The sequence below is a fragment of the Solanum dulcamara genome, chromosome 8 (genome assembly GCF_947179165.1).
Source record: "Solanum dulcamara chromosome 8, daSolDulc1.2, whole genome shotgun sequence".
In the NCBI taxonomy this organism is placed as follows: Eukaryota; Viridiplantae; Streptophyta; class Magnoliopsida; order Solanales; family Solanaceae; genus Solanum; species Solanum dulcamara.
This window is the reverse complement of record NC_077244.1, coordinates 6,656,541-6,671,573: the sequence shown is the minus strand read 5'-3', so window position 1 is coordinate 6,671,573 and position 15,033 is coordinate 6,656,541. Positions and strand designations below refer to the sequence as shown.

Here is a 15,033-nt window from a genome sequence, read left to right as displayed (position 1 = left end):
ATTTAATTATACATGTTCATTAATCTTGTATTTGTTCTAAGTGAAAAAGATCAAAAATGTAATTTATATGTACTTAATATTTATATCAAATCAATAATAACACGATGTGTGTTTCTACATACACTTTATTTATTTAATTATGGCTAGTTAATGTATTTTAGCCTAATTAATTTAGTAGTTATGTAATTTGATGTAAGCATCGAATGTGAGTATTATTATTATTTTTTGAAAAGGATTATTAATTTGTTCTGATTGTCTCGATACAAAACTCTCATTGGAATTTTATTTGATGGAGATTTTCCAGTCCACAGGCAGTTGTTAGCCTAGATTAAATACTAAGTAATAAAAATAATTAAAATATCTTGCTAATGCAATTATTTGGTTAGATTTTGATTAATATTACTTTTTTTCCCTTTTCTTTTAGAGTATTCATGAGTTCAAGTTAGATAGGATCCAAATTTATGGGCAGAATACATCGATAACCCCTTAAATTTATCAGTAAATTTCATTGAAATATTCAGATTCTCATATGTTTCAATTTTCAATTGAGCAATGTGATCTTAGACACTCTCAAATTTTGGATATTTTTCTTGCACCTATTTCCAAGAGCTTGTTATGGATATAAGTTAATTACATAAAATATGTCACCTCGTATAAAAATTAAAAATAATTCACTCAGTAAGGGGTATTAGTCGGATGTCAATCACATATCCTTAGAGATTTTGAATCGTGACAAAAAAAAAATCAAAAATAATTGTGTGAGGATGCCATAACTTTACATTGTTTGCATTAAGCATAACTATTGAAGGGTACCACAACGTCTTTTTATATGATCTTGAACAATCCTTTTCTTAATTAATGAATTTTTGAGATTGAGTTGTACTTGATCACGTCAATTTCTTTAACAATAATTTCTTTTTATGATTTTAATAATCAATTAAAAATATTTAAATTTTCAATTTTTGAAGTTGAATTAAGCAAAGCCTTGAATGGATTTGTCAAAGTTGACAAGCAGTTGGACCAACAGAATGGTCTGGTCTGGTTTAGGAACATTTTAAGGTGACAATTTCTTTGAAAACATTGAGGTTCAAATTTTGGTTAAATTTATTAATTTCTCGTCTCAAATTAGTTATCATATTTTCTTTTTCAAGAATTATGCTATATAAGTATTTTTTTTCATCAAACTAATATAAAAAATATTATAATTTGTAGTATTTTGTGAATGAACAACAACTTGAAATTTTGTACATCAAATAAATGAACCCCAAGTTATGGAGAAAATATCAGTTACATACATAAATTATATGTGGGTTTTATTACCTTTTCAAACTTAATTTTTTCCTATTTTTTCCACTCCTAAATTATACAATGGTCCTATCACACATCTAAGGAGATTAGTTATTGGGGATAATAGACCCGTGTATAATTTAGAAGTGTGAATAATATAAATAAATTAAGTTTAGATAAGATAATTAATTAAATCCTTACCTAATTTAGATATGTAACTGGTAATATTTTATGCTTTATCACTATAAATTTAGATTAAAAAAATTTATTTATAAAATAATGAGTTAATTTAATTAATTAAAAAATTAAATTAAATTATTTATTAAAAAATAAAATATGATAATTAATTTGAATCCGTGAAAGTATCAAAATTGCAAAATGCAAAAGTCCGCACGTGAATCCCTTTTGTAAATTTACAAGAAATTTCCCTAATGTTTCTTCTTCAAAAAGACAAGATTATGAAATGAAAGTTAATAGCGACATATATCATGTCATATTTTCTTACCCAAAGTTTTATAAAATTAATCTTCAAACTTGATAGGTACCAATAATAGTATTACTTTCTCGAATGTCCTAATTGTATCTTAAAAGTCTTTGAAGCACACGTGTATATATACCTTTTCATTTTATTATTTTATAGAAAGGAAAATTATGTTGTCAAGGGTTGTTTGATAAAATGTATTTAAAAAATATATATGTATTAGCTTTATCTATTATTAATACTTTAGTTACTATATATATATTTTAACCAAAATATGTTCGATATAAAGGAAATATTTTTTTAATTTAAAATTAGATTAAAAAAAACATTACTCATACTTAATTAATTAGAGCTGTCCAAATTCTAACCGAAATTGATAACGGAACTCAAAAAAGGTTATTGATTTATCGATAATGAGTTATTAGTTTAGTGATTTCGGTAATAATTTTAATTTTTTTTTATTATCGGGTTATCGGTTCTTAACAATTTAAGATTTTTTCTTAATAATTTATATTTATTACCATTCGGTATATAAAGTTCTTCACTTAGAGTTTAGTTTTCATACTTTTATTTCTTGTTGTCTCAAACTCTTGGTTATTATACAATGTTTTATATTTTTTTTTAAGCAAGACGCAATTCATCATCTTATGTGTATAGTTCATTTGATTTGTCACTTTGTTTCTATGTGATTTTTAATAAAAATTTTTGTATCATATTTTAACAGTTAAACCGATAACTGAAACAATAATGATCAATAGCAGACAAATCGATAATCGATAAGTCAATATCTTAATAGTTCAATAATAATTTAATATGTCTATAAATTAATAACTGATAAATCAAATCGATAAATTTCAAATCAAACCAAACCGATCTTCATAGCACATAATTTAAAACGGAAAAAAATAATAACTAATCATTTAATAATATTAAATTGAAAAGTGTGAGCGCCAATCTCGTTCAAATGCAGACCAAAAATGCCAACCCTTTGACTATTGCCTCTTCGATTTGTCGTACGTACTTTATTGCTCTACAAAATTAATTACGAGGTTTATTTTATTACTTAATCATTATAAATATTTTTTTTATCATAACTTAAATCTTAATCAAATTAAAATTTATCATATTCTAACGCTTACGGCTTACGTATATATATGGACCCAAAAGCATTTTTATTACTTATTAGAATGGCCTTATTATTTTACACATTGCTAAATTTTATTTCTATTTGATGGAACAATTTGATCGAATGATAAAAACATTACAGGAAAAGGTGAGTTTTTAAGAAATAAAAGAAAAATGGAATTCATATAGTAAGAAAAAGATTTTCATTTCTCAATGGAAAAGATATATATAATGTTATCATGAAAGATAAATTTATTTAAATTAGAATTAGCCAAACTGAAATAAGTTTTGTGTGATATTCCACTTTTTAAGCAACCTAAATATGTTTTTAATTTTTAGGGTAATATTTTTTTATTTTAATTTATATAACTTTTTTTTCAATATGAGGATTTTAAATATTTGGTATGAAGGAAAATTCATAATTTAAAATAAAATAAACTACATCACCATTGATTTGACAGTAGTCCACGAAATAATATTATTCTATACTTTAGCAATAGTTATTAAGCTATTAATTTTTTTTTGAACCAACTTTGATATGATTTTCCTGAATAAAATTTTCTACAATTATCTTTACATTTATGTTATTGTCAATAATATAATACGTAAGTTAAATTAAGAATCTAATAGTGGAATTTTGATAAACATGCTTTGTTGTACTTAATTACACTCTTGTGGCTCATATTAAATTCGTTTAATTTAAATGAATTCATTTCTAGAGAATCGGTCTAAATTTAAAATTACTTAAGAAACAAAAAGAGCAAAATAATAAAATATTCATGAAAACCTAACCTTTTGATGAATTTCTAGAAAAATTCGAGAATCATATTTATTAAATAAATTATTTATAATTATTTTTTAAGTGATATAATTATTTTTAATAGTTATGCACTCAGGGGGCAATTGGTACGAAGGAAATATTTTTTTTTCATTTCTTCTATTTTGTTAGTTAAAATATTTCATCTAGTAAAAAATTTACTTAAAATTATGAAAAATGACTAATTAGCTAATAGGAGCAAGAAAAATAAATTTCATAAACAACATTTCACTCTGATTGTAAAGTTGCTGCCATGTGACCAGGAGGTCACGGGTTCAAGCCTTGGAAACAGCCTCTGGCAGAAATGCAAGGTAAGACTGCGTACAATAGACCCTTGTGGTCGGGCCCTTCCCCGGACCCTGCGCATAGCGGGAGCTTAAGTGCACCGGGCTGCCCTTTTTTTGTGTTTCTTTCCATCTGCAACACCCCATCTCGCCTTTAAAGTATTTATACAAACTATTAAAAAAATTAAAATGATATTTCTTATTTACTTACTGAAAATTAAAAATAAATTTAAAAAACTGTTTATTTGCTCAAAACAAATATTTCTTTCATACTAAATACATGATTAATGTATAAAATTTAAAGCTCAAAAGTTATTTATTGGATTAGCATATGCATGTGTGAAAATAAGAAAATGTTAGTTAGGTGTGAATTATTTGTTGGTTCCAAAATATGATTATAAAATCCAAGAGAATTGGAGATTGATTATTGCTTCCTTTTGACTTAAAACTCTTGCTAAGTTGCTAAGCATTCTTTTTATTTTTGTTTGTCCATTAATAGTAATTTGGGTAATTCCTATCTACTAGTCGGTGGATTTAATAAAAGTGATATATATTTGTTTAATGTTTTTGTCAATTGATGGTAAAAGGTCCTTATATGATTTATTTTTTTTTGTCAATTTTAAAAGAATAATATGTTTTTATATTTAGTAATAGTTTAATTTTAAAAATATTTATTTTATTTTTAATAAAATAATTTATAATTATATAAATACAACAACAACAACAACAACAACCCAGTGCAATCCCACATCGTAGGGTCTGGGGAGGGTAAAGTGTACGCAGACCTGACTCCTACCAATGTAGGACGGCTGTTTCCGAAAGACCCTCGGCTCAGTAGATGCATAAAAAAGGTCAGACAAGAGTATTAAAAGTAGATAAATAGATAACAAAATAATCAAAGCACAAAAAGCAGTAAGTATTATTAGATAGTAACATAAATACCGTAAATCAAAGTACAAGGAATCATAGTGCATTAATACGCCTGCGACTAAGGGGGAGAAATGCCACTATGTGCTAGCCTTCTACCCTAATATGTGTCCTCCACACACTCCTATCTAAGGTCATGTCCTCGGTAAGTCGTAAATGCGTCAAGTCCTGTCTGATCACCTCTCCCCAGTATTTCTTCGGCCTACCCCTACCTCTTCTGAAACCATCCATGGCCAACCTCTCACATCTCCGCACTGGTGCATCTGGGACTCTCCTCTTTACATGCCCAAACCATCTCAATCGCGTCTCCCGCATCTTGTCTTCCACCGAGGCCACTCCTACCTTGTCTCGAATAGCCTCATTTCTAATCCTGTCGCTCCTAGTATGCCCACACATCCATCTCAACATTCTCATCTCGGCAACTTTCATCTTTTGCACGTGGGAGACCTTAACTGGCCAACACTCCACCCCGTATAACATAGCTGGTCTAACCACCACTTTGTAAAACTTGCCCTTAAGTAGTGGTGGCACCTTCTTATCACACAACACACCGGAGGCGAGCCTCCATTTCCTCCATCCTGCCCCAATACGATGTGTGACATCCTCGTCGATTTCCCCGTTGCCTTGCATTATAGAACCAAGGTACTTAAAACTATTTTTCTTTTGGATGGCTTGGTCCCCGAGCCTAACTTCCGCGCCAACCTCCTGAGGTGTCTCACTGAATTGGCACTCCAGGTACTCTGTCTTGGTCCTACTCAGCTTAAACCCTTTAGACTCCAAGGTGCGTCTCCAATCTTCCAACTTAGCGTTAACTCCGCTACGAGTATCATCGATGAGGACTATGTCGTCCGCAAAAAGCATACACCATGGCACCTCACCTTGAATTTGTCGCGTCAATACATCCATTACCAAGGCAAATAGAAACGGACTCAAGGCTGATCCTTGATGCAACCCTATCACCACCGGAAAGTGTTCTGAGTCCCCTCCTACTGTCCTTACCCTGGTTTTGGCACCCTCGTACATGTCCTTGATCAACCTTATGTACGCTACCGGTACACCTTTAGCCTCCAAACATCTCCATAGTATCTCTCGAGGGACTTTATCATAAGCCTTTTCTAAGTCGATGAATACCATATGCAAGTCTCTCTTCCTCTCCCTATATTGCTCCATTAGTCTCCTCATAAGATGGATGGCTTCCGTAGTTGAGCGTCCCGGCATAAATCCGAACTGGTTCTCTGAAATAGACACGCCTCTCCTCACCCTCATCTCCACCACTCTTTCCCACACTTTCATAGTATGGCTTAGAAGCTTGATACCTCTGTAGTTGTCGCAACTCTGGCTATCCCCCTTGTTTTTGTATAGAGGGATCATGATGCTCGACCTCCATTCTACGGGCATCATTGCAGTCGTAAAGATGACATTAAATAACCTAGTCAGCCATTCCAAACCTACCGAGCCCGCACTCTTCCAAAATTCTCCAGGGATCTCGTCAGGTCCGGTCGCTTTTCCCCAGCGCATCCTACGAACAGCACCTTTAACCTCATCGACCGTAATACTACTACAACCCCCAATATCGTGACTCCTTCCTGTATGTTCCAAATCTCCCAACATAATTTCTGTGTCCCCGCTGTCATTCAAAAGTTTATGGAAGTAAGACTGCCATCTTTGTTTGATAAGGGTATCCTCTGTCAGTACTTTTCCGTGCTCGTCTTTAATGCACTTCACTTGATCCACATCGCGTGCCCTTCTCTCCCGGGCCCTAGCTAGCCTGAATAACTTCCTGTCCCCGCCTTTCTCTTCTAGTTCAGCATAAAGGCGTTCAAAAGCTGTCGTTTTTGCCGTTGCAACCGCCGACTTCGCCTCCTTCCTCGCTATCTTATACAGTTCCCCATTCGTCCACTTCTCCACCTCATCCCTGCTCTCTATCAACTTAGCATACGCCAGCTTCTTTGCTTTCACTTTCCCTTGCACTTCTTGATTCCACCACCAGTCCCCTCGATGCCGTCTACGACTGCCTGTTGAGACTCCTAACACTTCCCTTGCTACATCCCTAATACAACTAGCTGTCCTATCCCACATACCGTTCGCATCCCCACTACTATCCCAGGCTCCCATATCCTTCAATTTCTCTCCCATCTCTAGGGCCCTAACGGTTGTCAAACTCCCCCATCTGATCCTAGGTCGTTCTTCCCTGACCCTCCTCATCCTCGTCGTCTTAATCCCTAAATCCATCACTAAGAGCTTATGTCGGGTTGTAAGGTTATCGATCGGGATGACCTTACAGTCTTTGCACAAACCTTTATCATCCTTCCTAAGAAGTAAAAAATCTATCTGAGTTTTAGCCACTGAGCTACGGAAAGTTACCAAGTGGTCCTCCTTCTTTGGGAAACTCGAGTTGGCTATCACTAACCCGAAAGCTCTTGCGAAATCTAGAAGTGAGATTCCTCCTCCATTTCTGTCTCCGAAGCCAAAGCCCCCATGTACATCATCATACCCTCCTGAAATAGACCCGATATGCCCATTGAAATCCCCTCCCACAAAAAGCTTCTCAGTAGGTGGTACGCCTACCACTAACTCGTCCAAATCCTCCCAAAAGCGCCTCTTATCCTCCTCGCGTAAGCCCGCTTGCGGCGCATAGGCACTAATAACGTTCAACGTGATCCCTTCAATGACCATTTTAATCGACATCATCCTATCATTGACTCTCCTAACCTCCACCACCTGATCCCTTAAATCACTGTCTACTAAAATGCCTACCCCATTCCTATACTTTGATTTACCAGAAAACCAAAGCTTATACCCGTCTACCTCCTTAGCTTTAGAGCCTACCCATTTCGTCTCCTGGACACAGGCTATATTAATCTTCCTCTTCTTTAGAATCTTAACCAATTCTATGGATTTACCCGTTAACGTCCCAATGTTCCAAGAACCTATTCTCAGTCTAGATGCTCCTTTAACCCACTTACTCCTCGTTACCCTCGTCCCCGTCCATGAGTGAGAACATGACCCTAGTCTACCATCACTATCCAAAGCCACAAAAATGCGTATGAACTAATAAATTATTAAGGGGTCTAAAGTCGGCAAAAAGTAACGACACGTATATGAACAAAGACTAGATATATCAAGATATAAGAACCGGAGGTACCAACTCCGGTAGAAGTGAACCTGGTTACCGCCGGAAAATACTACTCCCGTCGGAGTACTGTTCACGTCTGCGTACGGTGATGAGTTGCAGCGGTTGTTCGTCACCGGGAATCCAGATCTATACACCTCTCAGAAATTCCGTGATTTCCGTCAGCTTTTCAGAAGAGAAAGGAGTAACTGCTAGCACAGCTACTGATGCGGAACTCTGAAACAGAGGGCGTCGGCGACAACAGAGTTGTTTGAATATCAAACTTTTCCTGTCCTGTAAGATTAGTTATAGAAAGAAAATGAAACAAGCAAGAAAGTAAAGCGAATGAAGCTTCAAGCTTCACTGTCGTTGTATGTTACGGATCCGAAGATATAAGCCTTAGCTCCGGTGACGTTTTCAGATCTGGTGAATGGGTTATAAAAGCTCCGGTGACATTTGTTGTTGGAGCACCAAAACACCAAATATAAAATTTGGTGTTCCTGATTTATAACAAAAGATTAAATAAAAGAAGAAACGAATTACACAGTTGACAAAGTGATTTTGGGTTCTGATTCAGTAGTTGCTACTTGGCTGTATATAAATCTCATACTAAATCAAATTATATCACATAAATTAATTTAGATAAAATATTTTTAAAAAAATTAATGTTTTTTCGTCATGTAGTAGGGGTGTTAATATGAGGTGAACCAACCAACAAAAAAGTGATGAATGGGTGGCATCCATACAAAGGTGACACTTCTCATGTGTTTTGCCATGAACTTCTAAATGAGACCTTTGGCTATTTTTCTTGTGTTCATATTTATGAAGAGGATGAACAATTTTTATTTTTTATTTTTTTATCATTGGACATGAGTAACACTAGATTAATTTGGATTTTTTTTTACATAAAATAAATGCTTTTTTTTTCAATTTTTTTGTTTATTTTGATGTCAACGCGTAAAATTTATTAAAGGGAGAAGTATTTTCTGTTAGATTTTGTTTTTTCATTTTTAAAGATTGAGCACGAGATTTATGATTAAGATTTTAAAATTCATATTTATTTCATTATAATTTTTGATGGTCATTCAATCAATTGTAAAAGATGAGATCTTTTTTAATTTGATTTTCTTTTCTCATTAGAGTTAGGATGGAAAGTCAGATTTCTTGAATATCTCTCTGTCATTTTATTAAGAAAGTTAGTTCGAAATCAAAATAATATTAAAAAAATAATTATTTTTGTTAATTTATCATGAAATTTGTATAACTAATAGCAATTTCATCAGAATTGCATCTCATATGAGAATTATGCAGCATGAAATAAGGTCTCAAATTAGGCAAAGAAAAGGGTTATAATGATTTAGAAGTGAAGACTGATTGCTTAGTTGATGTTTAGCTTATCAATGAGGTGAATATAAAATGTTATAATTTTTGAACTATATATTTTAATTCTAATCATATAGATTTCAGTTCATTTGATTTTTTTTAGGTCTAATGTTAATTATTAAGATATTTAATATTAGATTTTTTTTTAATAAATATTTTAACGACTTAATCCATCTAAATATATTTGAAAGATTATAATTTGTAATAAAATCTTATTATCATTAAGATGTTTATTCATTTTTTATTTTTTTTGCAAAGAAGTCTGTTTACCAATTTCTTCCACTCATTATTATCGCTATCACCAACCATTATCAAATATCGCTAAGGTCACCCACTATGTATAACCACCATCCTTAGCCACAATAACCATCAATCACGTCCAATCATTACAATAAATCGTCACTATCACTAGACATCATTTATCACCATCAACCATTATTATCACAACAATTATTACTATTAGTCACTACTTATATATCGTTAACTATGTTATCATTTACCACGTCATCCACCATAATTATTATCTATCACCATTAACTACCACCATTAATTATTATTGTCAACCATCATTAACCTTAACCACTATTCACATCACCGCCATTAGCCCATCATTCTTAATCGATATTCCCAATCATCATCGTTTCTCATTATTATCCATCACCATATAATATTTTAATTTTTTTTTATTAATATAATAGATGATTTAATTTAGTACAAATACACCTAACATCCCGGTCACAAATTCAAAGCAAAACAATCTTGTAGGTGATAGTGTGTGTGAATTAAAGACCAGTAGTCTAAAGAGAAAGAGAAAAAAAAAGTGTACACCTTAAAGATACGAAGTAGGACCAGTCTGCCATTAATATCCCCTTCTACCAATCTTCCTCTCCTCTTTCACTAGCCTACATTTCCTATAACCACTGCTAAAGATAAGTCAAATTTAGCTCTTTGTTTGCTTCCTCCCTCCTCTCTGCTTCGAAGAAAACACCTACAAGCAGCCATCATCTTTCTTATCTTTCCAACCCTGCTGACATTTCTTGAAAAAATAAGAGGTGGGGTGCTTTCTTTTCTTGAAAAGGCTTGTCCTTTTTTTTTTTTAAGTTAAATTTAATCTATAATCTTGATTCTTGAAAAACAAGTCATTTTTTTTTTTGGTTTTTGAGAAGAAATAACAAAGACCCTTTTTTCTGTTTTCTTCATATTTCAGCTTTGAGATACTTGGATCTGCTAAATCTTTTTTTCACAAGTGGTTTGTGTGTTCTGTGATTTACAGAAGCAAGAGAAGCTAAAGGGGTGATTTTTGTTTTCTTCTTTCTAATGGGGATATGTTTGAGTGCTAAAATTAAAGCTGAAAGCCCATTTCATACAGGTATTCATATTTTATAAAGGTTCTTGTTTTAGCTTGAGACTCTGCATTCTTCTTCTTGTTTACTTGCACAATTTGCAAATTTAAATCTTTTTGTTGGAGGGTTTTTGGAAAATGGTTTTTTTTCCTTGTTTTCCAATTTTCATTCATATTAGGATGATCATGTCTTTGTTCATGTAACTGAAATACCATCAATTTCATCATAATAGTCATGTAAGTTTGTATTTTAGCAAAGTGGCTAGTTGGAGTTCTTGCTAATCTTTAGCTTGTAACTTTAGCACCCTCTATTTGGTAATAATAGTTATCATGATTAACATAAAAGGGGATTACAAGGTGGAGAATCGAAACCTGCCTGATGAGGTGGATGTTCAGTCAGCCAATTAAATGAACTACTAAAATTCTGTATCTGGTTTAAGTAGTTCTTTTTGTGCTCTAATGGGGTTAATTATTGGTAATCTAATATGTTAAGAGAATTGTTACAGGGCTAAATTCAAGATCTGTTAGCACAGATGGAGGTTATGATATCAATTCAAGCTCCAGGGTACCACCAGCTACTAGAAGTGAAGGAGAGATATTGCAGTCTCCCAATTTGAAGAGCTTCAGTTTTTCTGATCTCAAAACAGCCACTAGGAACTTTCGTCCCGATAGTGTGCTGGGAGAAGGTGGATTCGGATCGGTTTTCAAAGGGTGGATTGATGAGAACACGTTCGCAGCTACCAAGCCCGGGACAGGTGTGATCATTGCTGTGAAAAGGCTAAATCAAGAAGGTTTTCAAGGTCACAGGGAATGGCTGGTGAGTTTCTTATGGTCTATTCGGAGATGTATGACTCCGTTAAAACTTAAGTGTACTGATTATCCCATGAACTCAAGAGGCGGAGCTAGATCATTTGCTACTACCCTTTGCTTAGACCCTGTATTTGTATTAAGAAATTCATTAAATATGTATTAACATTTAGTTGTGAACCTGGTTAACAAAGATGAATTATGGGTTTCAAGGCGAGTTCAGAACCCATAAACTTCAAATCTCGACTCCGCCTATGCTTGATGAATTTTCGTTGTTACTTGTTGCAACACTTGTTAAAGTGCTAATACTTTCATATTTCGAGTGTCACAAGCTTGTCTGAGTTTTCATTTGTATTGTGCTTCTATGTTTTTAGGCAGAAGTAAACTATTTGGGACAGTTTTCTCATCCTCATCTTGTAAAGTTGATTGGCTATTGCTTGGAGGACGAACACCGGCTTTTGGTTTATGAGTTCATGCCTCGGGGAAGCTTGGAAAACCATTTGTTTAGGAGTAAGTTCTTTGCCCCTGCCATTCGTATTTTCAACTCTAAACTATGATCATCGACGCCTTTGGAGTAATGGTGTTTGTTTTTCTGTAACAGGAGGTTCTTATTTCCAGCCTCTTTCTTGGAAACTACGCTTGAAGGTTTCTCTAGGAGCTGCAAAGGGGCTTGCTTTTCTCCACAGTGCTGAGACAAAAGTGATATATCGAGACTTCAAAACCTCGAATATTTTGCTTGATTCAGTATGTGTTCTCTATGAATTAGATCTTTGTGCAATTGCTTGCGTATTACAAACCAGAAAACCTGTGCTTACTTGGTGCTGTTTCTCTTATTATCATTGTAGAACTACACTGCCAAACTCTCAGACTTTGGATTAGCCAAGGATGGGCCAACAGGCGATAAAAGCCACGTCTCTACAAGGGTTATGGGGACCTATGGATATGCAGCTCCAGAATACATGGCAACTGGTACAGTTTCTTTTTCCCCTGACTTGTGTGTTCGTTTCCTCTCTTGTTCCAATGTGGCCCGACTTCCATAGAGTATCCAAATTTAGAATATTAGATACTGATCAGGGCATCTTTAGTTTATGATGGAACATCTCTTCTTATCCAAGATCCATTTAACTCACATTATTATTCTCAACAACCTCATTAGTCTCACATATGATGCATTTGCACTGCTCTCCATCTCCTGGTCCACAATTCGTTAGTGCTCTTTCTGTGTGCTGGATGGACATCGATTTCTTGATGTTGAGTCTTTAATCATATGATGCAAACTTGTACTCTTGATTGACTTTCCATTTTGCGTTCATCCGTTATCATAAATCATTTGTACCCTGGATTATCTGTTTAACTAATCTCCCTTTGATTCATCTGTTTGATACAGGTCATTTAACTAGCAAGAGTGATGTGTATAGTTTTGGAGTTGTCCTCCTCGAAATGCTGTCAGGTCGTAGGGCCATTGACAAGAATAGACCATCTGGAGAACACAACCTGGTGGAGTGGGCGAAACCTTATCTGGGTAACAAGCGTAAGGTCTTCCGCGTTCTGGATACCCGTCTTGAAGGCCAGTATTCAATGGAAGTGGCGAGTAAAGTAGCTAACCTTGCCTTGCGGTGCCTATCCAAAGATCCTCGGTTTAGACCAAGCATGAGTGACATTGTTAAAGAACTGGAGCAACTTTATCAGCAATCTAAAGATTCAGGAAATACTCGCAGCCACGGTAACAACCGACCTAGACCACGTAGACGAAGTGCTGGTGATGTTGCTAGTAGAAATCCTTCAGTTGCTTATCCGAGACCGTCTGCTTCTCCCCTTTATGCTAAATAATTATACAAATGATTGAAAGATGCCTTAATTTCTTGTTTTTTGCCTTGTATGTTTTTCATGCTTGATAAGTGGTTGAGGCTGATGAAGAACCTCTGCACATTTGCAGAATCAGCCGACTGATTGTACAGTTGTTTGGCTAATGTATTGAATCAATACTTTCTATAGGTCCAGAATGTGTTTGTAACTTGAGGTTTGCTCACAGGTCACTAATTTTTTTCTTTTAACACTTAAGGAATGAATGCATATTACCCTTTCATACTAAGTATATTCTTGGTCTTCGGATTTTGTTACTATATGTTGTTTCTTGTACTTCGTTTATAGTATTATTTTGTTATTCTACTGTTCTTTTTGTTTTGTAGAATGCTTTGTAATGTATCTTTAGAATGGTTTGTCAAGGTTTCTTCACAGTGCTATTTGCATAATTGATATTGGCAACCTTTTCCCCTATGACAAGTTGAACCTTCAAAGTCAAGTACTTGTTTTATGTCTATTTTAGCTTTTCTATATGTTACATCACCTTTTTAGAATGTGGGGGATACGTGAGACTTTTTATCCTCAAGTGTAAAGTATAATAGAAAGAGGGACAGGTTCAAAACAGTTAGCAAGAGGGAAATAGTAGTGGAAAATATGATGTTATCAGTGATGTAAAGAGAAGTAGTTACAAATAGAATGCAGAAAGTTGCAACTCAATTTCTTCTTTCCAACATGAGAGGCCATTTGGGGGTCCTCTGAAGGAAATATAAAAAAATCATAAGTGCTATATTCTAAAAGTGGCCATATCTTAGGAATCTTTTGAGTATCAAATTGGTGGAGAATCACATAAAGTGGTGAAGCTTGAGACAATATTAAGGATAATGTTCTCAAGGATATTTTGTCAATAGTTAATGACGTATTTTTCAGGATTCAACAAGCTCAAATTGAAACAAAGATTTTATAGACATTTAGTCATATTTTTTGGGCCGAGGGTCTCCCGAAAACAGCTGTCATACCTTACTAGGAGTAAGGTCTGCGTACACTTTACCCTCTCCAGACCTCACGTTGTGGGATTTTACTGAGTTGTTGTTGTTAGTCATATCTTTTGGGGTTGTAAATCTATTGTAAATCCATGACATGCATGAAAGAAACCATGTTTACCTTTATAAGAATTTCATTTTAAAATGAAATGTATTGATTTAAAGGATAGCATTCATGTTTGGTTTTCATTACTTATCACAAATTTTCCAAAAGCTTCCGCAATTTTGAAAGTGAGGTCAAAACTTTTAAGATCATCCCTTATATTATCATTATTCCGCCATTTCGATTTTAGTTTGTTAGGACCGAAATAAGCAAGTGTCATGCGGAAGCTAGCAAAGTAAACCTCGTAAGACCATGAGTAAGAAGACAAATAAGAAATATACCAAAAGAGACACAAACATTTAACGTGGTTTGGTCATTCGACCTACCTCCACAAGCTAGCAAAGTAAACCTCGTAAGACCATGAGTAAGAAGACAAATAAAAAATATACCAAAAGAGACACAAACATTTAACGTGGTTTGGTCATTCGACCTACCTCCACAAGAAAAGATGGACAATTTACTATATAAATATGAGAGTACAGAATATCGAGAGAAATAACCCCACACGATTTACTCTGAATA

At 34.2% G+C, this 15,033-nt stretch overlaps 1 protein-coding gene across 2 annotated transcripts; it reads left to right on the top strand.

The window, feature by feature from the left end:
* Positions 1-10,187: 10,187 nt before the first annotated feature.
* Positions 10,188-13,660, top strand: LOC129899149 (probable serine/threonine-protein kinase PBL9). Of its 2 annotated transcripts, none has more exons than XM_055973980.1 (7): positions 10,188-10,468; positions 10,690-10,785; positions 11,265-11,575; positions 11,940-12,075; positions 12,167-12,309; positions 12,411-12,534; positions 12,953-13,660. In XM_055973980.1, exons 2-7 carry the CDS (start codon positions 10,734-10,736, stop codon positions 13,393-13,395), a joined length of 1,209 nt encoding a protein of 402 aa, XP_055829955.1. In that variant the 5' UTR covers positions 10,188-10,468; positions 10,690-10,733; the 3' UTR covers positions 13,396-13,660. The 2 variants fall into 2 exon arrangements, with proteins under 2 accessions (XP_055829955.1, XP_055829954.1); XM_055973979.1 differs by having other exon boundaries at positions 10,624-10,785.
* The last annotated feature ends 1,373 nt before the right edge of the window (positions 13,661-15,033 follow it).

What these genes read in the sequence shown, in the direction of transcription:
- LOC129899149 (XM_055973980.1), top strand. Translation starts at nt 10,734, where the DNA reads ATGGGGATATGTTTGAGTGCTAAAATTAAAGCTGAAAGCCCATTTCAT. An exon ending in GGAAAACCATTTGTTTAGGA is followed by an intron (nt 12,076 to 12,166) that starts GTAAGTTCTTTG and finishes TTTCTGTAACAG; the next exon opens with GAGGTTCTTATTTCCAGCCT. An exon ending in CGAATATTTTGCTTGATTCA is followed by an intron (nt 12,310 to 12,410) that starts GTATGTGTTCTC and finishes TTATCATTGTAG; the next exon opens with AACTACACTGCCAAACTCTC.